This window comes from Mytilus trossulus, chromosome 2, assembly GCF_036588685.1.
Source record: "Mytilus trossulus isolate FHL-02 chromosome 2, PNRI_Mtr1.1.1.hap1, whole genome shotgun sequence".
Taxonomy (NCBI): domain Eukaryota; kingdom Metazoa; phylum Mollusca; class Bivalvia; order Mytilida; family Mytilidae; genus Mytilus; species Mytilus trossulus.
This window is the reverse complement of record NC_086374.1, coordinates 91,829,512-91,857,344: the sequence shown is the minus strand read 5'-3', so window position 1 is coordinate 91,857,344 and position 27,833 is coordinate 91,829,512. Positions and strand designations below refer to the sequence as shown.

General features: G+C 30.1%; 1 protein-coding gene across 1 annotated transcript in view; it reads left to right on the top strand.

Moving 5' to 3' along the window:
• The window catches only part of LOC134708360 (SUN domain-containing ossification factor-like), a 38,065-nt gene extending 10,796 nt beyond the window's left edge, over nt 1–27,269 (top strand). The window contains exons 4-22 of the mRNA XM_063568831.1: nt 1,900–1,970; nt 4,072–4,194; nt 4,978–5,167; nt 5,301–5,364; nt 5,960–6,137; nt 6,760–6,867; nt 7,144–7,305; nt 7,706–7,791; nt 8,162–8,227; nt 9,596–9,661; nt 10,028–10,130; nt 10,630–10,724; nt 11,207–12,003; nt 12,691–12,998; nt 15,833–15,950; nt 17,760–17,864; nt 18,902–19,130; nt 19,911–19,972; nt 23,375–27,269. Of these exons, the coding sequence (XP_063424901.1) occupies nt 1,900–1,970; nt 4,072–4,194; nt 4,978–5,167; nt 5,301–5,364; nt 5,960–6,137; nt 6,760–6,867; nt 7,144–7,305; nt 7,706–7,791; nt 8,162–8,227; nt 9,596–9,661; nt 10,028–10,130; nt 10,630–10,724; nt 11,207–12,003; nt 12,691–12,998; nt 15,833–15,950; nt 17,760–17,864; nt 18,902–19,130; nt 19,911–19,972; nt 23,375–24,043 (3,600 nt within the window). The 3' untranslated portion in view covers nt 24,044–27,269. The remainder of the gene's footprint in view (nt 1–1,899; nt 1,971–4,071; nt 4,195–4,977; nt 5,168–5,300; nt 5,365–5,959; nt 6,138–6,759; nt 6,868–7,143; nt 7,306–7,705; nt 7,792–8,161; nt 8,228–9,595; nt 9,662–10,027; nt 10,131–10,629; nt 10,725–11,206; nt 12,004–12,690; nt 12,999–15,832; nt 15,951–17,759; nt 17,865–18,901; nt 19,131–19,910; nt 19,973–23,374) is intronic.
• The last annotated feature ends 564 nt before the right edge of the window (nt 27,270–27,833 follow it).

Below are 27,833 nucleotides of genomic sequence, written 5' to 3'. Positions count from 1 at the left end.
TCTCTTATCTAGCGGAATAAAACTTTAATATTTATAAATTTGAGCATTTTTATACAGAATGGACATAATATAAATTTTTGATTTTTTTGCGAAGTTTCCCTTTAATAATGTGTCTTTTTCTCTTGGGGGGGGGGGGGGGGCTCTTTTTTTACATCATTTTACATTCATTCATTCATTGGACTGCTTCTAAAACATTTGTAAAACGATATAAAGTGTAAGCACATCTCATAAGAGTTATACTTTGTTATTCCCTGTCTAAGATTGTGGAGGTCATTATGGCCACTGGTTTGTCCCTTCACACATCTTACATATCTTATATCAGGTTAAAAGTTTTATATTGAGGTTGTTTACATCACATGTTAATTTTTGTTGAGGCATTGAGTCATGGTTAGTTTATTGGTTACAAAAGCAAGATTTGAATAACACTGCCATGACTGCATGTACGTGTATTTGCATATTCAATAAAATCAACAATAAATGATAAATAAATGTATGACAGTGAAATTTGATCTGATAAGTTTTTATCAATACTGCAAATAATAAAGGTGTAATGTATAGGTCAATCTATTCCAAGCTGTTGCGCAATTCATTCACGTTTATGCATCGATTAGAATTTAAAGAATACGTCAATTATAATATAAATAAATTGAAAATATATTATCCTATAAAATAATGATAAATTTATGGAATCAGATTTAGCATATTTTTTATTCATACTGTTAAGAAAATAATGAAATAAACATCATCTCTGCTATAAGTCTCAAGAGCTTAACAGGCTTTTTAAAAAGCTATTTTTTGTTCCCACACAATTCTCACTAAGAAAACTCTTTGCAATTTGTTCATTCATATATGTAACATGCTATATATTTACACATGTCCTGATATAACCATTGAATAAATGTCTCAGTTAAAAACTTTTTTTTTACAAATTTTAGACAGGTAGTTCTTGTTAAACATAAACCTGAACTAATGGGTCATATGATGAATAGACTTTAACAAGACCTTAAGGCAAAAATCTGTCATTTAATTTAGCAATTTAAATGGAAAGCTTATCATGGGTCAACATGACAACAAAATAAATACAAGTGTACTTTAAATAATGACCTGAATTATTTTTCTAAGGTGATATGTAGGTCTTGTGGCTAATTTTCCAGTTTTTGTTAGACAGATAACAGTATAATGATCTGAGCTGTCTAATGAGAAAAAAGTCCCAAATAACAGAGATAATTATCTATTACTTTTATTTATATACAATTGTTCAAATTATCAGATTCAGTATGACATGCTTAGAAAGTACAAACATGACGAAAGGGATGGTCTATCTTTTGTGATATTTTTTTTCTAATCTGTTGTCCAAATATTCTAGGGATAGTCCAAATCAAATCATATTTAAAATGTTTAAAAATCCTTGTTGTTACAATGGATATTTATATGAGGTTTAAATTTTATGTTTAAAATCAAATATGTAGTAGGTATACTGTTATATGACTTGAAGAAATTTACATATAAATTGAAGATTTTAACTTCTTGTGACCGAAACCAAAAATAATGACTATAAACTATTGTATACCCAAAATCAAGTTTGATTCATTTTCACCTCTAATGTAGACAAGTTGCAAACTGAGTGCAATAGATACGATAAAAAAATCTGTAAACAACAGAAAGCAATTAAAAAGTCATGAGGTGTCAAAATGTCCTTTTCTGAGAGGCTAATTTTTGAAAATTGAATACAATCACTCAGATTATATAATGTGGCTACTTAAGTATTTAAACAAATTGACTGTCATGACTGAAAGTCAGTTTTGTTTTTTGGTGAACTGATTGCTTTTCCTCCATTTCTGTCAAAGGTCAATGTTTTTCCCTAATACATGTAATATAACTATTTCCTTTTATGTTCAGATTGATGAAAAAAAGACAGATGTTCAAACAGAAAAACAAGAAACACAGACAAAAGAAAAACAAGATAATGTGTAAGTTGATAGATGTATATATGTCAATGAGACAGCAACTTAACAACAACAAAAAACAAACAAAAACCACATCAGGATGGCACAGTACTGGGATTACAGATCTTCCAATAACACCCAATTTTCTAATAATAGATAAAATACTATTTCACACACAACTTTATTTTCTCACAAAGATGACAAGTTACTCTGAGTTAATGATTAAAATCTGGATTTTTGAAAAAAGATCAATTTTTGCATGTTGTATTCATTGTTTATGTTGTATATCAATGTATATAGTTAACAAGCAGATTATTTAAAAAAAATTATGTTTATTTCGTTTAGAAAAAAAAGAAACCATACATAATACATGTAATATAAATAAAATACTTTGCATTATTCGACATGGCAGAAATTGTCAACAGCATGAAAGAACAAATTGACATTTACTACAAAAATGAGATTACCTCTTAATAAGATTATATCAATATAATCATCATTATAGTCAAGAAAATAAGAAAGTAAATTATTTATGATAGTGACATGTGTAAATAAGTACAAATAATGGGAAGATATATTATATGAGAAATATAAGTACCAAATGGACAGGTCTATATTTCACCTAGATAATCTTAAACATTTTCAAATATCACAATCTTATGATGAACAAATTATGAACAAATTATTCATGAATTAAACTAAATGTTGATTTATGTTAATATGATTATTTTGCAATTCTATAAATAAATGATATTACACATTTTGGAACTAATGCTAGTTTTCAGTTGTGATTCACAATTAAGTTTTTTTTACCAGTATATGTTTTCTTCAGTGATGATTTTTCAATTGAAAAGAATTCTTTTAAAATTTAGTTTATATTGGAATGGCAACCTAACCCAATCTTTATCAAGGCCTGTTATAGCTTGCTGTTAATTGTGAACGAAATCTCTGTGTTGACCTATTATGTATATAATGACATGGATAAAGGGTTGTCTCATTGACAATCATACCACATCTTCTTATTTATATTAATTGACTAGGATTGTCAGTTTTCTTCTGGGCACTCCTTCTTCCTACACCAATAAAAACTGACCACCATCTAATAGGATAGTTATGACAGTAGCGCTGAATATAGTGTTAAACACTTATCATAACATTATCATTATTGTTTTTTTACTTATATAAAAAAGACGTGGTATGATTGTCAATGAGATAACTATCCACAAAAGACCAAAATGACACAAACATTTACAACTTTAGGTCACTGTACGGCCTTCAACAATGAGCAAAGCCCATACCGCACAGTCAGCTATAAGAGGCCCTGATAAGACAATGTAAAACAATTCAAACGAGAAAACTAAAGGCCTTATTTATGTAAAAAAAATTAACGAAAAACAAATATGTAACACATAAACAGACAACAACCACTGAATTACAGGCCCCTTACTTGGGACAGGCACATACATAAATAATGTGGCGGGGTTAAACATGTTAGCAGAATCCCAACCCTAACCCTTACCTGGGACAGTGGTATAACAGTACAACATATGTCTGTTTGTAATTATTATATGTAATTTGTATCAATATAAGGAGATGAGATATATATCATGTATATGATTGTGATTGAGACAATAATCTATCTACCATGTCTAACAAACATGTCAAAGTTCAAATAAAGTGGATGTAAGCATGGTAAGCAATTATTAGCAACTGTACATCCTTCAACAATGAGAAAAGCCGAATAGTGTAGTCAGCTATAAAAGGCCCTGACATGAAAATAGGAAACAAGTCAATTGAGAAAACAAATGACCTAATTTGTAACATTTTTTTTTATGATAAACAAATATGAAAGATATGAACCAACCTCACAAAACAGGCTTCTGACTTGAGACGCACTTAAAGGATGTGATATTGTTAAACATGTTCATGATGTTTGTGAGCTGATTGTAAAGTATTACTTTTCCAGTGATACAGTACCTGTCATGCCTGTCATATCATATGAAATAAACAGAAAGATATTTCATAGGGAAAATCAAATTCACCATTGTTCACTGCATTAATTCACCACCTTAAACCTTCAATATTACTGTGCATCATGTGTGTATTGTATACTTACATTTAACAGTGAGCAGCTAAGACCACAGGTGGAACCATTCACAATACAAACTGAGAAGCAAGAAAAACAAGATTCAACAGACACAATTGCAGAGAAAAAAGAAACTGAAAATCCTCAAGTCAAACCAATAAAGTAAGATTTTATTGACATTTTTAGCTTTTGCGTTTTCTTTAGTGCATGGGTTAAGAAATCTACTACAAAGACCAATAGAAAGTTTCATATAATGCTTTTCTGGTATTTATTCTTAATATTTAAAAAAAAAATCTTCATTTGAACAATGTTATAACATGTATTACTTCATATTACTTTTATTCTTAAAAAGTCAATGTAATAAAACTAATAAACTTAACCAAGATTAGATTGATTGCTATGAAATACCATGTTTTTGAAGTCAAATCAAGACCGTCAATTAAATCAGACAGAAATTCTTTAATTTCATTTCTCTGTCATCTAACAGCAAAAGGTGCTGTAAAGTGTTGCTTCAAATCAAAATGAAAACATGATGGAAAAGTGCAGTTCATTGCATTTTCTAATTTATTTAACAGTCAACTATATGTAAGAGAATTTTCTCTACTGCATGAACATGATGAAATTTTTTTGGGTTTAAAAATATCCTTTTTTGTTCAAATTTAAAGTTAAAATCAAGCTTTATTGCCTCAGAAGTTTGAAATAAATGTATATTTGGAAATTATAATACAAAAATAGTTACAAGGGTTGAAGTTGAAATTTGAATAAATATAGGTTCTTCATTATTTGGAATAGTGAAAAATTACAGTTGCAGTAAATTCTATGTCTGACAGAGCATGTATGGTGTGGTATAATTACAGTGGAAATAATAAGACAAAAGAATAAACCTTGTCTTTTCTAAGGTCGATGGATTTCAACAAAATGTTCATTTTTTATTTTATTTTACAGCAATGAAGATAAGAATGTACAAATTCCAGAAAGAGTTCTCACAGTTACAAATAAATCTTTAGAACAGACACCAGACACAGAAAAAGATGTACCTCAACAGTTGGAAGATAAGGTTCTAACAGGGGCAGATAAACTAGTTGATACTATTACTGAACCAGCAAAAACTGATGGAGATAAACATAAACAGCAGGTATAGTTATGTTACTGAGAGTTTAAAATTACCATTGAAATTCATTTTCTTATTACAGATATTGGAACAGGTGTACTTCTGCTTGAATTCCTGCATGGTTGAATCAATTATGTATTTATTTATTTTTTTGCAGGGGGATGAAATTCAGACGTTTACAGAGTGGACACAAAAAGTTTTAGAAGAGGAAAAGCAAAAAAGTGTGATATTTAATTGATTTAATTTCCTAAACATGTTTGAAAAATGTGGAAAATAGTTTTATAACAAATTCAAAACAGAAAAACTCTTAATTAGATTGAAAAATCAAAATCTGAAACACAAGCTAATGAAATACAACTGTTATATTCCTGACTTGGTACAGACATTTTCTTATGTACATGTGTAGGAAATGGTGGTTTAAACCTGTTTTTTTAGCTTGCTTAACCTTTCAGTTGTATGAAGGCAAAGGATATCTAAGGGACAGTCAAACTCGTAAATTAAAAATAAACAGACAATGCTATGGCTAAAAAATAAAAAGACAAAAGACAAAAAATAGTACAAAAGACACAATATAGAAAACTAAAGACTAAGCAACACGAACCCCATCAAAAACTGTGGGGTGATCTCCAGTGCTCCAGAAGAGTAAGCAGATCATGCTTCACATGTGGCATCCGTCATGTTGCTCATGCTGTTACATACCCGGTAAATAGTCATTTGTGAATAACAGTAATTTATATTATAACTTTGCCTAATCACTTAGAATTATATTTGAGTTGTTCAGATTTCTTGATGATAACTTTTGTTACTCTTTTTAAGGTTCAACAGAAGCTACAGGATCAAGTGTTAGTAAATCGAAAAGATCTGTGAATTATGCCTCTAAAGAATGTGGTGCCAAAGTATTAGCCAGTAATCCTGAAGCTGAGAATATTAAAGCTGTACTAACCAATAACAAGGATGAATATATGATAAATCCATGTAAAGTGGCAAAAAAATGGTAAGTTAAACTTAATCATTCATAGCTAGCTAAAAAGAGTAGTTGAAGATATCAAGGGGTAGTTCTAAACTTGTAATACAGCAGAACCCCAAAAAAATTCCGGGAATCTAAGTAAAATTAAAGTGCGATTGGGGCATCTGTGTACTTTGGACACATTCTTGTTTATTCATTCTGCAGATTGATAAATCAAGTTGTAGCTTGTTTGCTAATAGTTGCAATCAATTATACACAGCAACCAAAGCCCTTACCAGATATTGATCGTGTTTAAATTTAGTACCTTACGAATCTATTAGAGAGATTTCCTACTCTTGTAAGTATGCCCTGCCGTAAGCAATGAGGGCATTAAGTGTTACCCTTGAACATCCGTCTGTTAGTCCTTTTGTCCTTCCCATTTCATTTCCACATTGTAAATTTACTTTGCCTCATGCAAACTTTTTGATACTCATATACAGTGTTAAGAACCACAACTCACAGAAAGAGTTGGGTCATTTACTGTTCTCCCTTTGTTAAAATTATCTCCCTTTTTAACTTAAAAATTGCAAAATATGCGCAGTGGCAATCAAGTCTTCAGACACACTCTTCCTTTATTTTTTGATAGATTTTGATAACTATTTGTTTCCAGGTTTGTTATAGAACTATGTGAGCCAATCCATGTCAACAATTTTGAGGTTGCCAGTTTTGAATTGTTTTCCTCACAACCAAAGACATTTCGTGTATCCTTAAGTGATAGGTGAGTAGAATAAATCTTTCAGATTTTATTTTATTTATGAGGCACACCTAAAGAAGAAAAGTCATTTAACTACAAAGTTTTGCGTTTGTGGTATAAGTATAAAAATAACAGTCAAGATTTTAGAAAAAAATATTTGTTTTGTATTCAAAATTGATTTACATGGTTACATAAATTAAATGTTTATTCCTACCAACAAAACAAAGTCTTAACTCTGAAATCCTTAACCAATGTTAAACTATGTATGAAAATTAAAATATTTGTCTTGTTTTGATCCAGATATCCTAGCAAAGAATGGACAAATATTGGCGATTTTACTGCTTCAGAAGAGAGAAAATCTCATCCATTTCCTGTTAAAGATGGTTATGTGGTTCAGTTTGTTAAAGTAGAGATGTTAGACCATTATGGCACTGAACATTTTTGTCCTTTGACTTGGTTCAGGTAAGTGTTTTAAGTGATTTAACTCTACATTATGGATATCTTAAAATAAAAAGTGCTACAAAGTTCTAGAAAATGATAATCAGAGAAAAAATCTTATGACACATTATACATCAGAAGGCAGACAAGTCATTGGGTAATTTAGTAAGACAGTTTTTTTTCAATTACATATGAATTGTTGAACAATTGTATTTTTTTTGAATGAATTACCAACATTTATATTTATTTTTGTATTTAGTTTGTTGGAAAATTAATGAAATAAAACATTAACATCAGTTTACTGTGGTAAACTTTTTTGGGCATAATATATGATTTTTTGGATTTTTTTATTTTTTTTAATGAAAATGGTAGCTACTTTCTTTTGAAATATATTAATAAAACTGGAATTTTTTAACCTTTGTAGAATGTTTGGAATGCCGGTGGAGTATGATGAGTATGGACATCGACCTCATGAAGATAATGATGATAATGAAAATGATATGGATGAAGGTTTGTTTTACAGTAGAGACCTGACAACCTTAAATACTGTAAATTCAGAAATTAATGCATGGTTTCTATTATTGCGAAAAAAAATGCGACAGAGTTGTAAACGCGATAATTATTTAAACTCGCATTTTGGAATATTAAACAAAATTTTTCTCAAAATTGTAAAATTTAAAACGCATTTAAAGTCTAAAATGACAAAATCACAATGATAAATGCATGCAATAATATCTGAATTTACAATATATTTATATATATATCTTGCCATTGAAAAGTTCTTAATTGGCAGTAAAGAAAGTTTCTTAACCGTATTGAATTTACTGCAATGGAAATTTCTTAAAATTGACCGAAAAACTAAACATTCTTCTTTTTTCAGTATTATTGAGAAATGAGCAGACAGAAGATGCAGAATCAACCAAGAACTTGTTTGCTAGTGCAACAGGTAAGAAAGTGTTTAGCATTTATAGAAATAATACAGGAAAAAATCATTATATCAAGACCTTATTTTGAAATTTTTATGCACCACTTATATATATATATAGTGGCATTATGTTTTTGATTCTGTGTGTCTGTCTGTTTGTCTGTCTGTTTGTCTGTTTGTTTGTCTGTCCATCAGTTTGTCTGTCCGGCTTTAGCCTAAAGTTTTTTGTCAAGGTAGTTTTAGATGACGTTGGAGTCTAATCAATTTGAAACTTAGTACACATGATCCCTATGATATGAAATTTCTAATTCTAATGCCAAATTAGAGTTTTGACCCCAATTTCACAATCCACTGAACATAGAAAATTAAAGTGTGAGTGTGGCATTCGTGTAGACACCTATTCTGTTATCGACATGATAAAACAGATAACTTCTAGTATACAATTGCAAAGAAAGAATTGATTATTTTGTGATCTAGAAAAGACTTAGGCATGCCGTTACCTATGGCAGTGTCAAAAATTTGTTTAAGTTTGTGTGATTAGGTCTTTTCAAGGGGAACCATTAATTATGAATCATTGGTATATTGTTTTCAGTAGTTTTATCATTGCACATCTCATTTCCATAGAGATTACTTGAAATCTGTGCCCTCATTCAAAGCCTACTGACTGAATACATTTGTATGTTGCATAGTTCACTTGTGAAAGTTTATGATTTTTATGCCCCACCTACGATAGTAGAGGGGCATTATGTTGTCTGGTCTGTGGGTTCGTTCATTCCTCCGTTTGTTCGTTTGTCGATCTGTTCGTCTGTCCCTTTGTCCCGCTCCAGGTTAAAGTTTTTTGGTCAAGGTAGTTTTTGATGAAGTTGAAGTCCTATCAGCTTGAAACTTAGTACACATGTTCCCTATGATATGATCTTTCTAATTTTAATGCAAAATTAAAGTTTATACCTCAATTTCACGGTCCACTGTACATAGAAAATGACAGTGGGAGTGGGGCATCCATGTACTTGGGACACATGCTTGTTTAGGAATAAATTTAATCACAGACATGGTCAATGATTTTTGGTATGCAGTTGTATAAGTATTGGCAAATCTCTTTGTTGTGGAATCTAATTGCCCTGACCTTCAGTCATAATTCATTTGACTTTGGAATTGTTGTATAGTTTACATGTTATTAGCAGTTACATATCTTATCCCCACAATGATTTTATTAGGATTGACCATTAAGTTTAATTGCAGCCAATAATAATATTTTGATGTTTTTTTAATGTGAAAGAAATTTATATTATGTTGGAAAGCTATCATAAGATAATCAAATTTAACTACCCATACCTAAAAAAAAATTATGCAAATGTTTTCTTGACTATTTGCATTTATTATGTATTTCAGAAAGTGTTATGAAGCTTGTTAAGAAAGTTTTAAATGTTGCAGACAAAGAACAGGATTCTAAAACAAGTAAGTACATGTATCTCTTTACTGACAAGTTATACACCTCTGTGAGATCTGACTATGCAGCCATTTGAAAGAGAGATGCTTAGGGCCTTAATCCCATTCATTTAGGATATATCACATAGGTAGAAGGTAAAATACAGGCATCTGAAATATGGTCTATGGGCTGTTCCATAAAAAAAATACATTGGCCATAGGCAAGTTGATTGAGATCTCCCCTATTGGATGTTGGAAAATTTTTGTTGCTCATGTTAATTAAAAAATGGATGAAAAATTCAAAATTTTCTCCAAAGACAGTGACGCCATACAAGTAAATGCAAACAATATTCTACATGTAATAACATATTAATTATTTGTTTTTGTTTTTTTTAGACCAAACTGGAAGTGTGACTGATGATAGTCTCAATGTACCAGGTTCTAACACTACACAGAATAATATGACCGCAGATGGATATATGTTACCTTGTGTACCAGAGTAGGTTTTACACTAGAATATAGAAAAAAAGAAGTTGTGGTATGATTGCCAATTAGACAACTATCCACAAGAGACCAAAATGACACAGACATTTTAAAACTATAGATCACTATATGGTTTTCAACAATGAGCAAAGCAAAGACAATGTAAAATAATTCAAACAAGAAAACTATCGACCTTATTTTTATTAAAAAATTAAAGAAAAACAAATATGTAACACATAAACAAACAACAACCACTGAATTACAGGCTCCTGACTTGGGACAGGCACATATATAATGTGGCAGTGTTAAACATGTTAAAAGTTAATTTTCGGTTCCAATTATTATTTTCATTTGTATTGTCATTAAAGCTGAAAAGATAATTGATATCTATTGTAGTAAAAATGTCTTATAATTGAAGAACTGAGATGAAATTATCTAGCACAAATTAGACCTGTTTATTATTTATTTTAACCAGTGACATACTGTAAACATTAACATGTTTTAAACTTTTGTAGTAAGACAGAAATGGAAACAGAAAAGAAGAAATATGATGAGGCCTTACAACCAAGTCCGCCATATCCACAGACTGGTTTTGTTACTTCTCCATCAGGTAAATAAATGTAAAAAAAACATAATCTTTGACTAAGGGCTATTCCATTAAAATGTATGTGGGAGGGTAGGAAGCGAAGGTTAATTATTGAATGTGGGTCATGGGTCTTTTTTCAGTATGCCTCTGTTATCATTATGCAAAGTTATCTAAAAAATTGTTCCTTCATTGTAGAGATATTTTGAAAGTCCTTTCCTACCCTCCCACACACATTCTAATGGAATAGCCCTAATGTTATGAGGACAAGACTTCTGTCAACATCCGGAGGATTGTTAGAAAAAAATGTAATTTCATAGATATTTAATATTATGGTGATGAAGATAAATCTAGAAAAACGCTTCAGACGCATGAAATTATTAAAAAAAAAAATATTCATAAAATATATAAAGAGCCATTGCTCTCAAACTTTATTACATAATGATAAAATATTGAATATTTACATTTAAAAATGACTTCTCTGTAATTGGCCATTGATTATTTTATAGAACCAGAAGATGTGAAGAAAAAAGATGATGAATCTTTTGTTACAAAGCTCGAGGACCATGAACAGGTCCCCAGTGTGAGTGACAATCTGGTTACCTTGCTACAAAATGATGAGGAGGAAGAAACTGTGTCATGTGATTATATAACTGATAAATTATCAGCTGCTTCTTATTACAGAAAACCTATCTGTAAATACTATGATATTATGAAGTATTCTCAAAAATTGCCCGTTTGTTCACTGAATGAATCCCTTGCTAAAGAACAGGAAGAAGTAGAAAATAGAAAAACTTTACTGAACAAAAATGATTTTATAATAAAAGAAATGACACCTGAAACACAAGATGTCAGTCAGACAGAAATTAAGCCATCAGCCTCTGAACAAAGTCCTGAATCAAATCAACAAAATGGGGAGCTGCCACCAAAGGAAACATCAAATGTTACGTCAACAGATGTGAAACTGTCGACGGAGAAATTAACAGAATCAACTACTAGTATAGAGTCAATGGATCAAACAATACAGTCTTCGGCTTCAATTGATCCAACAACATCTTTAACCAATGTAGAGCCAACAAAAATAGTTACAGAAAAATCTTCAGAAGAAACCGAGGTGTTGAAATCTTTAGAAGTATCAAGCCCTGATGTGAGTCAGACAATTCAGTCAAGTTCTTCAACAGAATCAATTGAAGTGAAAGTTTCAGATACAACTCCATCTTTATCTGAGGAGGAACCAAAGAAAACTGTAGATTTTGTTCTGGTAGACACTGCCTCGTCTCATTCAAGTAGTATACCAATTGAACAGGTAGGGTCTACTTCAAATTAAGTATTGATAGTCTGTATTGGAATTTCATATTTTTGGGAGTTTTGCCTTTCTTGACTTACCAGTCAAAGTTAAACACATGTTTTTAAGCGATTAAAACATTTAAATATAGGAATGGTTTTAAAAAAATGATAAAGAATTATTTGAGATTACTTACATACCAAGTTAGCATTTTTTTAATCAACATTTTTTTTTCAATTTTTCCTACAAGTTTGATAATTTTACGAGTTAAAAGCATAGATTTTGATTAAGAAAAAGTTGGAATATATTCCCAAGAACTTGATGTTTTTACTAGCTTGAAAATTATTGGATTAACAGTATATAACATTTACTTCTGTGAGTACATCGCTACAGGTGAAAGTTGATTAAACTGTTGAAACATCAGATATTGTAACATTTGCAAAAATGCTAAAAAAGTAGTTTGAAATTTGTATACTTTAAATTCAGATATTATTACCTGCATTTATTATTAATTTTTACAATTTGAAAATCCTGTTTAATTCAAACAAATCATTAAAAATGAGAGTTTCAATTATTGTGATTGCAACTATGTCACATTTTTCGCAATAATAAAAACATCGCAATAATTTCTGAATTGACAGTAACTGAAAGGTCAATGTAGTGATGATCAAAATTATTAAGACATGACTGTTTGCTTCTTTCTTTTAGACTTCTGAAACAAAGGTACTACAACCAGAGGTACCCTCTGCAGAAGAATCTTCAAAAATTGATCCCTCTATCTCAGTAGAAATCCAACAGACCTCAATCGTCAAGGCCAATGCCAGTGAAACTGAAGGACCAAGTACAGATACTATTGAACCTGTTGTTGTAGGGGATAATGTTCCAGCTTACCAAAATGCCAAAGATTTAAGACTTATCCATGTTCCTGTCCTGCCCTATCAGAAACGAGAAACTGCTATTATGAGATTGAATAATAGAATCAAGGCTTTGGAGATGAATGTTTCTCTCAGTAGCAGGTAAGTACAATGATGAGTTACACTGTAATGTCAGAGATAAATCATTTACTGTGGATTCATTAATTTTCATGGTTACCAATTTTCGTGGATTGAGGAAAACTTGCATTGTCATGGATATTTGATTTCCAGGTTTTCCAAAAGTCTACATTTAAATATACAGCAAATTTGCAATTCGTTAAACATTTAAATTTGTGGTTTCCCTGTACCGACGAAGTCCACGAAAATTGGTATCCAACGAATTATTATGAATCCACGGTATTTACTTTATTATCATTTTGATGGAATCTTATAGGTGTCAGACAATTATATAGGAGTTTAAGGATTCTTTTGAACCCATTTTTCAATCTGTAAAAAAAGTAGGTATGATAAACATTATACTAAGGCCACACCAATTTAATTTCTTGTTCTACGGATTTTTGGACTCCATAAATTGGGGCGAGCGAGCGATTTGAAAATTTTAATAAAAAAATATTTAATTTGCAAATTTTTGAGGCGAAGCTTAAAAAGTAAAGGCGAGCGATTATAATTTTTTTTTGTAAACATAAAATAGTAGGTTTTGACTATATTAAAACTTGATTTATCACTTGTACCTTGACATTTCTTTAATTTATGAAGCATTTTTTCCCTGTTCAACAAGAAATAATTGAATAATTAAATCTGGTCTATGTATGTGTGACTGACAATGAGACAATGCTCCATCCAAGTCATAATCAGGTTCAGAACAACCCCTTAATGTTATGAATATCCCTATTATGAGGGGTCAAAATATTAAAGTTATAATATATTCTTTTTGTAAAAACACTTAATTTGACTTAAAGTACAAAAGGGCTTATATTTTCCCAAAGAACTATAATATTTGGTATTAAATGGTCAAAACATGTCCAAGAATTATGTAATATTCCTGGACTTTAACCATGTTAACACATTTACTTTAACAGTTTAATATTATTCAAAATAAGTGGACCCATCCCTCTTTTAGAAAAGTTGTTTAAAATATAATGTATTTCTCCTCTTTTTGAGTAAAAAATTCTAAGTTGTCAAAGGTTTTGTATAGTAGCACTGTACGGATCCTAAGTATTTCTATTTTCTTTTCTATAACAGACTGCACAGTAAACATGGTAAAATGACCCCTTCAAGGCCCTTGTCTGAGGGAGGGTTGGTCCCAACCTGATAATAACAAACATAGGTCAAATTACGGCCTTTTACACAGTGCTTTGATCAAGACCAACCAGCAAGCTATAAGGGACCACAACTTAGTATTGTACACAATTCGAACAGGAAAATCAACGATCTAAATTATATTTCCAAACGGGAAAATACCAATGAACGACATCAACAAACGATAACTGCTGAACGACAGCAGGACAGGTGCACAAACCTGCAGTGGGTATGACCGTCACCATACATTATAATTGCAGTTGAAGGCAAATCCTTCAGAAGTTATTTGTACATTATTTTAACAACGAACATTTTTTTTATAGGGAATATAAGTTAGGGGGAAAGAAACCAACGTTTTGTTCTGTATTGGTATTTCTATTTATAATGGAGCACTCCCGCGTGGAATAAATTGGTTTCATGCTGAAACAAATATTCTCGCAGATATTTACAGTGTTTTTGGGTGCTGATAGGTTTAAAATCGTTATATAAAGGCTAGACTGTGATTTTAAAAAACAAATGTTGAGATCTAAATATAATATTTACAAAAAAAACGGTGCGGGAAATGGACATGATTTCATTTCCGGATGCGGGAAGCGGGAATATAATAAAAATAAAAAAAATCCGTTTTGAAAAAAATAGGTGCGGGCGGGTCCGTCGAACAAGGAATCAAATTGGTGTGGCCTAATTGGTATTTGGCACCTAAAAAATTGTTCTTGAATCTTCAAGAAATAAAGTTCCAGTAACCAACGAAAAAAGGAAAACAGAAAAAATGTATCTTCACAGACAAAAACATTTAATTATGTACACTGAAGAGGATTGACTTTAATATACCTTTTAAATAAATAATTGTTACTTAAAGTGAAATATATTTATCTATCGATAATTTAATTTTGAATGTAACGCGTCTTCTGATTGGCTGACATTGTTTTGTTAATCAGCTCATTGACATAATTTAAGGTTTTTTTCATGGTTTACAACTGAATTTAGAATTAAATTCTCTCTGAAATTTAGAATTAAATTCTAAGAAATGACTGTAATATTTTTTCTGTCTATTCCAAATAACATAAAAAATGTGGTGCACACTAAACAACCCGCTACTGTAAAAAATTTCTGTCTATTCGAAATAACTATTTTGCATGCAGATTGAATTTGACCTACTGAATAAGCCTATTTACGGGATTTGTAATCACATAAGCAACACGACGGGTGCCGCATGTGGAGCAGGATCTGCTTACCCTTCCGGAGCACCTGAGATCACCCCTAGTTTTTGGTGGGGTTCGTGTTGTTTATTCTTTAGTTTTCTATGTTGTGTCATGTGTACTATTGTTTTTCTGTTTGTCTTTTTAATTTTTAGCCATGGCGTTGTCAGTTTGTTTTAGATTTACGAGTTTGACTGTCCCTTTGGTGTCTTTCGTCCCTCTTTTGTTCAGTGTGCACCACATCTTTGATGTTATTTCAAATAGACCAAAAAATATTAAGTCATTCCTTGATGAAATTACATTTAATTTAAAATTTATAGGTAAAAAGTACTGAGTAATTCTCTAAAAAAAGGTTTTTCCACATCATTCAATTTTTTAGCATTTTGTCACACATATCATGTATATTGGATATTGACAATCAAATTATTTCTTATGTAGATTTATTGTATGTTGATAAACAAATTATTTCTGATGCAGATTTTTGGAAGAAATGAGTCAGAAGTTTAAAAAGCAGACAGAAGACATGATCAAACAACATGTGTTTAACAAAACAGTGGGAGAAATAACAAATGTTACAAAAGCCATTGAAATACAGGTAAACAAACATGTGTTTAACAAAACAGTGGGAGGGATAAAAAATGTTACAAAAGCCATTGAAATACAGGTAAACAAACGTCTGTTTGTCCCACTTCAGGTAAAAGTTTTTGGTCAAGGAAGTTTTTGATGAAGTTAAATATCAATCAACGTGAAACTTAGTACACGTGTTCCCTATGATATGATCTTTCTAATTTTAATGCTAAATTACAGTTTTTACCCGAATTTGACGGTCCACTGAACATAGAAAATGATAGTGCAAGTGGGGCATCCGTGTATTTGGGACACATACTTGTTTTTTATAAACAACTAATTAGCATAATTGTACTTCTCTTTGATCAAGAGTTTGTGTATTAATTATAATATTACACCCTTTGTACACTTTGTGGAAAATGTATCCTTTCAATAAAGAGTCAAGTAACCATCAGACAAAAATTGATGACAACACAAGGTATTTTTTATCAAAACATCTATCATGTTTCTGATTTGTTTGTAGGCTTACTGTGGATTCATTTATTTTCGTGGGTTTCTTTAAATAACTTGTTTTAAAGACTGCCTAAAACCTTAAAGAAAAGTGGAATTCGTTCAAAATTTTAAATTCATGGTTCTCTAGGCCTGAACCAAAAAATCCATTTAAATTGGTATCCAATGAATCATTATGAATGAGTATATATATATTGGTAAATTTTTCACTTTGCCTTACCTGCATAAGGGGAAAATATGAATTAAATTGTAGCTAACCATAGAAAAATCTCTAATAAGCCCTTGTTTTCTATGAACTATTTGTCAAGAAAACCTTCAACATGAAATTTTGGATAATTTTTTTCAGAAGTGTAACAAATGTCGGACTAAAATTGTGATCTATAGCCCACAGGTAAAACATTGGGTACATATGAGAAGAGAATGAGGGAATATAGATTTTTTTATCTGGAAAATCCTTGTAGAATAACTAGTCTTTCCTATTCCTGTTTTATTTATTCCTGTCATTGTTTTATAAATTGATAAACTTTGTTTTACATAGAATTTTTTAAATTATTTTCTACATTTCCAAGATTAGCTGTAAATTATATGGTGTCTTCCTCGAATGCCAACATTTTATATTTTACCTTTTCCTTGAACGCAAACAAAAATATTTCAATAGATGTTTATATATAAATAACAATAGGTGTTTTTATAAGTATTTGACTGCTTAAAATAATTAATGAACTTTATAGAAATGCAACATTTTATCACTTTCTCATAAGGAAAAATAGTAGATTTTAGGGGTAAAATTATTATGAATTTTAAGGAAATAAAGAAAATTAAAACCTTTTATTACTTTTTATCAAAAAAAATATTTTCTGCAATGTAAACATTGATTATAATTTTATCCATTGGAGATAAATCCTGAAAATGTAATTAAAATTCTCAACCAAATATAATCTCAAAATTTCATAGTTACGTTAACAAATTTATATTAAGAATATATATTTCAATAAATTAAATTTCCAGTTAACAGTAGATTTTGGATGCTATTACATAAAAAAAACATGCAAATTGTTGTCATTCACTTAAGAAATAAATTTGCATATTTTGGTGTAAAAAAACTTTTTTGATTTGTATATACATTACATGTACATGATGAATATAGAGAAGCTTGGGAAGATGCAATGGGTGTTGAAAACTTGTGACAAACTATTTTCTACTGAAAAATAAACTGAAATATTGAAATATTCTTGTTGCTGTTTTTTTATGCTATTACTGAAGAGTTACACGTTGAACTGTTTAAAAAGATAAGAACATTACTTTTATTATATTTTTTTTATTACAGAGTCTTATTCAGAAGCAGAAAATTGATGTTTTAGAAACAACAGTACAGAATTTAACAGAGCTTGTCATTCGTTTTACAGAAAATATAGAGAACCTTAATCAACAGGTTAGATTTTTCCTGAAAAATTTCTAGTAAATTTTATATATTACACTCAACACAATGTTTTTCTTTCATAACTATATTGCAATCAATTGCTGTTAAAATAACAGAAATGAACAGATAACAGATAACAATACTTTATGGATTACAAAAGTTTGAATAAGTGTTATGGAAATTATTTTACACTACAATATACTTTCAATTCTTATAACATACAACAACAAAAATGCTTAAGTATAAAAATAACTTCCATATTTGATACATAAGTTTTCTGGGCTGCTTTCAATATTTTAGCGGCTGCATAATGCCTCATAGATTTCAAATATTGAACGTGTAGCTATAGCCTAGTTGCTACTTTAAAAATATTGAAAGCAGCTACAGTATTGAACTCAACCCTGATTTCACCTTTAAAATATTGTATTCTAGCCAAATATGAACCAGTATTACTTGATTTTTTTTAAATGCTTGCCTAATGACCAGCATCATCTTTAACAACTTGTAAACTTCCCTTACAAAAATTTTGCTGTTTAAAAATGAATTCAGAAATTATTACAGGTTATTATTGCAACTCAGTGAAAAACCATGTGCTCTGATATCTGATACATATATATAAGTAGTAAGATTTATCTGAAATCACAATGATTAATCTCACATTTTTATCCCTACTGAAAATAATTTGCTTTGAAATGTGCATGCTATATTTTCTAAATACAGTAACAGAGATATATGTTTTTCGTTAATTTTTTTACATAAATAAGGCCAATAGTTTTCTCTTTTGAATTGTTTTACATTGTCTTATCAGGGCCTTTAAAAGCTGACTATGTGGTATGGGCTTTGCTCATTGTTGAAGGCCGTACAGTGACCTATAGTTGTTAATGTTTGTGTCATTTTGGTCTTTTGTGGATAGTTGTCTCATTGGCAATCATACCACATCTTCTTTTTTATATTAGAAGTTAAATCAAATATTCCATCTATATTGTTATAAAAATATCTAGACATTCACCTGTAAACAATCTGATATAATTGAATTATTTTTTCTGTAGGTACAGGACAGAGAATTTAGATACATTGTGACGGTGATCGTATTGTGTGTCATCGTTTTGATTCTGATGAAGAAGAAATCCACTAAAGTTCCACGGGAAATCCAAGAGATGGGAACCACGTCTAATCTTAAACATATCCGTAGAAGAAACTCTTTCTCTGGATGTGACCATGATAAAGTGGATTCTATAGGACCTGCCATACAAAAATACAACAGTGAATCTACATTATGTAAGAGGACCATAAAAAGTGAAGATATAGTTTTTTGTTTGTTGATTGTATTTTGATTTTTTTATTAGAGTTCAATGTTTCATCTCATTAATTCAACAAAGAAACTGATTGTGCAAAGATCTTAAGTTTTTGCGCAAGGCCTTCAAAAATTGCTCCTTGGGGGCATGTTAATAAGTAGTGTTCTGAAGATAACAGACAAATGGGATTTTCATTGTCCATGAAATTTTACTTAAATTATTAGTAAAGACATCTGTAAAGGGCAGATAATTTAAAATTCTATAAGAGCAAAGAAATCATAAGAATTCAATAAAAGAAGATAGGATGACTTTTTACTTCTACAAGAAAAAAAATCTGAATGTCTAAGGGACATAGCTTAGCAATTTTTTTTTTACCTCTACAAGTAAATAAAATTAACTTGTATAAGTATCCTATAAATTTACTTATATAAGTATATTAATATTACTTCTTCAAGTAATTAAAAATAACTTGTACAAGTTGTACCACTGACTGTAAATAAACATTATGAATTGGAGACAGTAGGAGGTAGAATTCATGTTAATTATGTTATAGAATTATTTTGATATCCCTTTATCATGCTTTTATACACCTGTTTACTGGTTGTATGATGATATACCTTTGTCCGTCTGCCCGTTGGACATTAACTCAAAACTGCTTTTACCAATTTGCATGTTTTTTTTGTAAATTGTTTATATCTATTGATGTGAGCTCCCTTCAATTTTCTTGTCAGTATTTTTGATGTAACATTATGTTATTTTCCAGTGAATTCTGGGAATTATTCATCAGATATAGATCCCGGTGGGACCTCAGTGCACCATCTGCATGTAAGTAAAATTGAATATAAGATACATACAATAAAGTCCAGTACATATTTTTTTAAGTCCTATATTTCATTGGTAAACATCAAATGAACAGACTTATAGTAGGAAATATAGAATATTTTTGCAGGATAATACATCTAGAAAATTATGTCACAGCAATATAAATTTAGCAGAGATTTTCCTGTGTTATACTCATCTACAGATAACTGGGATATCATGATTAATATGAAGTATATTAGTCATAGTTGATAGAGCTATTATCTTAATTAATAATTAAGACCCCCCCCCCCCAAAAAAAAAAAAACAAAAAAAAAAACCAAAGCATATCCAAGAAATAATATTTTGTCATAAAACCACTAATTTGGGCCTGTTGAGAAAGAAGAACACAATTCAAACAAAATAGTTGCTATGTACATATTCATAGCTATCACTTTCTCAATAAGTAAAATATTTGGGTAGTTTTGGTCCCAAATGAAAGCTTAAGGACAAAGAATCCATGTAGAACCTTTGTTAAAAGTTTCTTTAAAATTAAAAAAAGAAATATAGGTAGTTATAGTAGGAGTGCACATTTGCTCAGATTAAAAGACCCTATTTTGTACTACCAAACTACTAGAACCCATACACACTAATATGCAACTTAAAGTATGTTGATTTTTCAGCACATGTCAGGATAAGGTATAGTTTTGTCATGAAACGAATGTCACAATATTTAAACTTAGTAGCCAATAATGCTGGAAATTACAGAGTTTAATATAGAAGCAATGGTGCTATGAATTAGTGGTTTTATTCTATTTACCAGGTTATTCAGGACCTGCCAATACTCTTAAACATTAGCGTCTCGAAAAAATGAATTAGAAATATTTTTTAAATATTTTTAATTCATAATCAATTATCCACACATATTTTTTGATTGAACAAGCTCCCAAATGTTCTGCAAAGCTCTTTTTTACTTAAAGATTCTTTCTAATATGGGATTGAAAATAAAATTATAACTTATTAGAATTAAAACAGAATATTTATTTCTTACATATAAACTTCAACATTATAAATTTCACTGACATTTCAAGACTATATACTCTAGGATATAATAACATCCCGTCAGTGTGAAAGTTGGGATGGTATGTATGTTTATCCTGGCATTTTTCAGCTTTTGCCATCACTTGATGTTCATTGTCTGTTGTTGTCGTCCATTAACTTTTACAAAGATCATACAACAAGGTTAAATATAAAAGAACATAGGGACAGAATGTAATTTTTGTCTGTTATCTTGAAAATCTCTGTAGATAGAAACGTTGACATTAGAATTGTGGGAGGACTTCCTAGAAGATTTATTGCCCTTTACAGACAGTTACATCATTTTTTGTATTTTTTTCCAGTTATCTAAAAAAATATATAATAGAAAGTTTACATTGCAAAAAAGTTCAACAAGACCATAAAGACAAGGTCTACAAATAGTTAAGGAGGCTCGCGGGTATATGATTTTAAGAAAAAAATCAAACATTCATTTTTCTTTACAAATTTTATTATTTACCTTTAGTAGTTGTTACTTTATCTTATGGTACAAGAATTTTTCAAAAAAATCAATACATGTTGGCCCCAGGTGACTTTTAACATTTAGATATCATTGAAAAGGCACCAAATTATCTCCCTTTGGTGCAAAAATGCAATTTTTTTGCTCTAAAAATGAAATGTCTTTTTCAACTCATCCGTGACCTATATTTTTTATTGTTGTTTTCGAATAGGCTGTTCATAAACTGAATTATTGTGAAATTTAACCAATTTCTGTAATTTAGTTCTTTTTTTGTTTCGATATTACCAATATTTCTCCTATTAGTTCAACAGAAAAAAAGGACATTTACAAAAATGTATGCTTTTTCCGAAAGCAGATTGTGAGCGTAAATGCACGGTGACCCCATTTTTTTATTTCATTTTTCCATTAGGTATAAGATAAAGTTAATTTATAGAAAAATATAGAGAAATCCTATATTAAATAAAAAATTTGATTTAGACCCGCGAGCCCCCTTAAGTAAACATGACCTAAATCATCAGTCAACACCTTATCGAAGATGACAATTGTTTGCATTGTTGCCATTTATCTTAAAATCTGTGATAGATAGATCATGTAGATAGAAACTTTAAAAAGCAGAAATGATCAGCATTACAAGATCTACAAATAAGCCATCACTGCTGAAATTTTCAGTCAATTGGTAATTAAAGTTATTGTCCTTTAATGATCATGATGATTATTTTCACTTTATTTTTTGCAATTTTGCTTATTATTTATAGATGAATTGGAACTTTTATAGAAAAATCATTAGCAGGAAAATTTCTAAAAATATGTCAACATGACTGAAATAGTAATTTTAAAATTCTTAATAGAGTTATCCTTCTTTAATGGTGATTTATATGTAATAGTGGTCATTGTTGAAGTTAAGGTGAGTGACACAGACTCTTTAGAGCCTCTAGTTACACATGCAGAAGCAAAATCCCTGGTAGTTTTACCTTTCAATCATTTTTTACACAAACATCTTATTTTCGTAGTAACCATGATAGTACCATACAATCCATTGTCATTCAGTTCCATAATCTGATCATTATTGTTTGTATTTTTCTGTGAAAAAATAGGACATTACAATTTGTTTCCTGTGAAATGAATAATAAGATTACTTCTGAGCTACTGTTTGTTGTGGTACAGAATGAGCAACCCTTCAATAATTATTATTCATATGAATTCCTTATTTAAAGTTACATGTACTATGACATTTAAAATTTTACTGACATGTCAAGACTAACACCTAGGATAAGATTGTACCCATCAGTAGTAAACTAGAAGGGGTACAGGTATTTATCCAAGAGGTTATAGGTTTCATAATTCAGTATACTATATGATAAAAAAAAATACATTTATAACGAACTTTACTAAAGAAATTATTTTTCTCAATGAAATATTTCAATCCAGGGCTCTTTGAAAATTGGATAACAACATTGCACTACACAAACTTGCATTCAATTCCTTTTATTTTTATAGTATTCAACATATTAAAATCTAATGTCTGTCATATGTGTCAATTCACATGCACTATACAGTAAAAAACTTACGTGTTTGTTGCATTTCCATCAAACACTTTGGTTTATGTAAACATCATTCATGTGTTAGGGGCATCACCACTTCTTTCACATGTTTGAATTAAAACAACATGAAATTTCAAAAATATTTTCATATAAAAATTAGATGATGTGGTATGATTGCCAATGAGACAACTCTTCAAGAGTAACGGCCAAATGAGGCAGAAGTAAGCAACTATATATTTTCAATATTTTAATTCCTTGAATATTTAAACAATAAATTGTTATTTCATTGTATATCTGCATTATTATTGAGTTAAAAGGTTTTTTTTAATTTAGGCAAAGAAAAGAAAGAGAAAGAAACAAAAGATAAATGGTTCATCAACATCTTTGACAGGTGAAATGAAAGTCTCTCATAACAAAACTGGTATCAATAGTGCTGGTCTTCTCTTTGGTACCAGTTCAAGAGAATCTTCCCCAGAAGAAGGTGAACAAACAAAAACGAAATCCCTGAATCGATCTTCAAGTAGTGCTGGACTATGGAGCTATTTTGCCAGTGACAAGCAAGAACAGCTAAAACCAAAAGGACCTGACCAAAAAGTGTCTTTAAGTTCTCATACAGGCCATGATAAAAAAGATTTGTACAACGGTCACGCCAAAACAAACGGTTGTATCCCAAAGAAGACAATCAAGACAGGAACTATATGTAATCCTACCAAAACATCCAATGTTTGTGCACGTGGACTCAGATCGGGGTCGTTTAATGGTTCAGACACGCATTATGACGATTTTATATCACTCTCTGAGGAAAGTGTTAACAGAGGTGACATATTCATTGTTTCTCCCTTTAAAAAGAAGTTTACCTTTCCCAAAGGATCAGCACCAAACTCCCATAAAGATTCAATGTTAAAGACAGGGAAACAAGGAAGAAGTTCTCACACTCGTACAGGTAGTACTGACCTGACATACAGATCAGTGTCTTTCAAGGAAGTGAATGGACATAATTAGCTTTTATTTCTTTGCATTGTATACAATTAATGTTTCCTCTTATCTGTTTTAAAGATTTTAAGAGTGACCATTCTTGGGATTGCATGCCAGAATTGTTTTGCAATTAAAAGTTGAAAACAAGTCGCTTATTTAATTTAAATAATGGATAATTTTTTTAATAAAATAGCAAGAAAAATTGAACACCATTGAAATGTTTTAAAAGTTATTGAAACTTGGTAGTCCAACTGGGTTAGGATGTATTTTTTAATTTTTGTGCAATAAGATTTGTTGTATGTAGCATGTGTCAATCAAACTTGTTTAATGTGTCTGTGATAGAATTTCAAAGTGTAATTTACATAGCTATTTCTTTGATAAATAGTTCTGTATGTGCAAGTGCTATTGATGCAAGAAAATAATATGTTTTATCTCTTTTATATTGTCAGTTTCTGTTCAAACTTTGTTTATCTCTCTCAATTTTGAAAGAAAAACAACTTTAGTTATGATTTGGGAATAAAACTGAAAATTTGTACATGTGAAATAATATTTAAGTCTCAATTTTGTGCATCTTGAGAATCAATATCTCTTCAGTAATGGTTGAGGCCAATAAAATGAAAATCAAATACTGTAAATTCAGAAATTAATGCGAGGTGGCCCAAGACCACAATTAATGACCCCGCTTTTCATTGTTCACGAATATAGTTCCCCTTAATTTAGTGTATTTTTTCTTAATTTTTTTTCTTTGCCTTTTTTATTCATTTGTTAGTTTTTATGGGGTGGAAATGAAAGAAGAGAGGTAAAATAACTTTTTGTTGAAGGTATTTTAACTGATTTTAATATGGAAAGAGTGATTAGGTCAAGTGCAAAAATGTAATATTTACATTTTTCGGAACATCTCTTGACTTGTCCATAGGGGTATGGATGTGTACTGGCTAAATTTGTAAGTTACATCAGAGCAATCTTTCTGAATTTTGGATATGTTTTTGGACTAGTACTATACATTACATACACAAAACATTTGACAAAAATATCAAGTGCCATTTTTTCAATGAGACAAAAAGTTATAAAGAACTAATAGAGAAATTAATTGTGGTCTGTGGCCAGGTTTTTATTATTGCGAAAAATTCGACTGACTTGTAAACGCAATAATTTAAACTCGCATTTTGAAATATTTTATATGAATTTAACATGATTTTTCTCAAAATCGTAAAAATTAAATTCGCATTTAAGTCTAAATTGACAAAATCGCAATAATAAATGCACGCAATAATTTCTGAATTTACAGTATCAAATTTTGTCAAGCTGATTTTAACTTGCAGACCTAAAGAACGACCAAACTCAGACAAGGAATCGGAACAATGCAAATAGATATGTAGCTTAGGAATAGTACCTCTTAGGTCCTTAGTGTTTACTATGGTGCCTAAAGGAGAATCAATGAATGGTCAGCAAATTGTAAAAAATATCATAAGGACATGAAAGCTACAGTTACACAGCTAATAGATATATGTTGTCCTTAATTTCAAATGATTTCTTAAGTTTTATTACAGCAAATTTAAATTAAAAAATATCAACAGGTTCATGATCAGAAATAAAAAAGAATTAAAAAATAAAATTCTGCCTCTATAAATCCAAATTATGTACACTTTTAACTGTAACATCACACACCTGATTGAACATGTTTTAAGTGTAGAATATGTTTGTGAGGAATTGCATAGGTATATATAATGATAATACTGATTTTTTATTGTCAGCATGTGCAAAGGAATGCTATTAAAAGAAGTAAAATTTACAGGTTGAATTCTATTAAGGTGGTACCCAACACTTTCACTAAAATTAATTTGGCTCGTTTATTTTTCATAAATTTTGACTAAGTATTTACTTTGACCCTTTAACAAAAATATAAAAGTTTCAAAAATTTTGAACCAACTGTTTTGTCAGAAAAATTACACTGGTTATATAGCAGTTTGACAAATCTAATTTTGATCATTGAGAAGCTTAATATTCCCTTAACAACACAACATAATTAAAACGTTAAACTGATTTTACAGAGTTAGTAGTGTTGTTAGGTACCACATTAAATGAATCATCTAGCTTTCTAGATGTCTAATTGAGGAGTGATGCATCTGATTTTTATTTGCATTATCGGTTTATGTATTCTCCTGTTTTACTTTTATTTCTGGTGCTTAGACTTATTTTTGTAATAATATCTTAATTGTATGTGTGAGATTATAGATTGAATACAGTCAACCCACTTTATAATGACTAAGTATGTCACATCTTACATCAAGTGAAACAAAGTCTTTTATAAAAGCTTTTTATCTTTTCATTAAGAAATCTGATGTTTGACCACAAATATTGTGAACAGTCCCCCCCCTACCACAAAAACATAGTTATATTTATCTTTTATCATTATTAAAACTGGCTAGTGGGATTTTTTTTCTCATATGACAGTATGATTCTGAGTATCTGAGATAGAGAAAACATTTTCATTTGATACCTGTTTCTTTTGCCATTACTTTTTTTTTTGGTTACTTTTTTTTTAGCTATCATATTAGGAATTTTTAAATGTAACATATTGAATTGCGACTTCTTGGATTCTCTGAAATTTGCAATACCCTTTTCATTGTTTGTATATTTTTTTTCAAAGGTTAATTTTACTTTGTGTGTAAAATTATATTTAAAGACAATTTTTTTAAAGTGAAATCAAGGAAAGATTCTTTTTTCTTAATTGGTTTGAAAATTATGTTTACATGTTAATTGATCAACTCATTAAAACATAAAAGCATATCCATCCATTCACTCAATAGGGTAGGTTCATAAAATTTTCTAGCATTCAGTAGAGTCTAGGTCCCACTTTCAACTGAAAATAAATGCCTGTTTTATACTGAATCCCAATAGTTTTCAGCTTACTCTACATATTTAATTTTTCTTTTCCTAGTAGCCATATTTTCTCTACAAAATTACAGAAACATTTCAATAAGGATTATTTCCTAAATACCCATATATTATACACACCATGGAGATGTTTACAATCCATTGCTCTTTACTGAATACATGTCTACTAAGTGCATTATTAGTCACATGATGTCCCAAATACTGTGTGTCTTTGACAAATTTGTTTCGATTGTATTTAAATTAATGTCCTTTTAATGCGGGTTGACTGTATTTTTCCATATTTTTGTATTTTCGATGTGAAAAATATATTGGTAAACCGGTGAAATTTAATTAAGAATTTACTGGTTTTGTAATATTATTTTGTGTTTATTGTTTGAAAATGTTGAATGTGGACTTTTTTGTGGGAGCATTTAGCAATTTGAGGATCTATAGTATTCTGAGTTATATTATCAAATGCTTAATCATAAACATGATTGCAGTGATCACAACTGCAAGTGTGAGGGTCTGGGTGGTGCCTAATCATAAACATATTGCAGTGATCACAACTGCATGTGTGAGGGGCTGGGTGGGATAGAAAACAGAATCAGGGGCCAACTATTGCAACATAAAGGGCAAAAGATAGAAAGAATAGAGAAAAAGGTGCTAAAAAAATAAAGACAAGCGAATAATGGGGTCCTTAAATGTAAACAATAGAGAATGATGGACAAAAATTGTAAAGAATAGAGAAAAATTAGTTTTAAAAAACTAAGGAATACAGAATTGAAGAACCGCCATCCAGACCCTCATGTATTTGACAGTTATCAATGAATGTTAAAGGGTTCAATGTCGACACTAGTGTTGTTGTAAAGTTTGAGTTCTATGTTTGACTCTAAACCTACTTACAACTGTATAATTGAAGAACATGTACACGTCAAGTGCT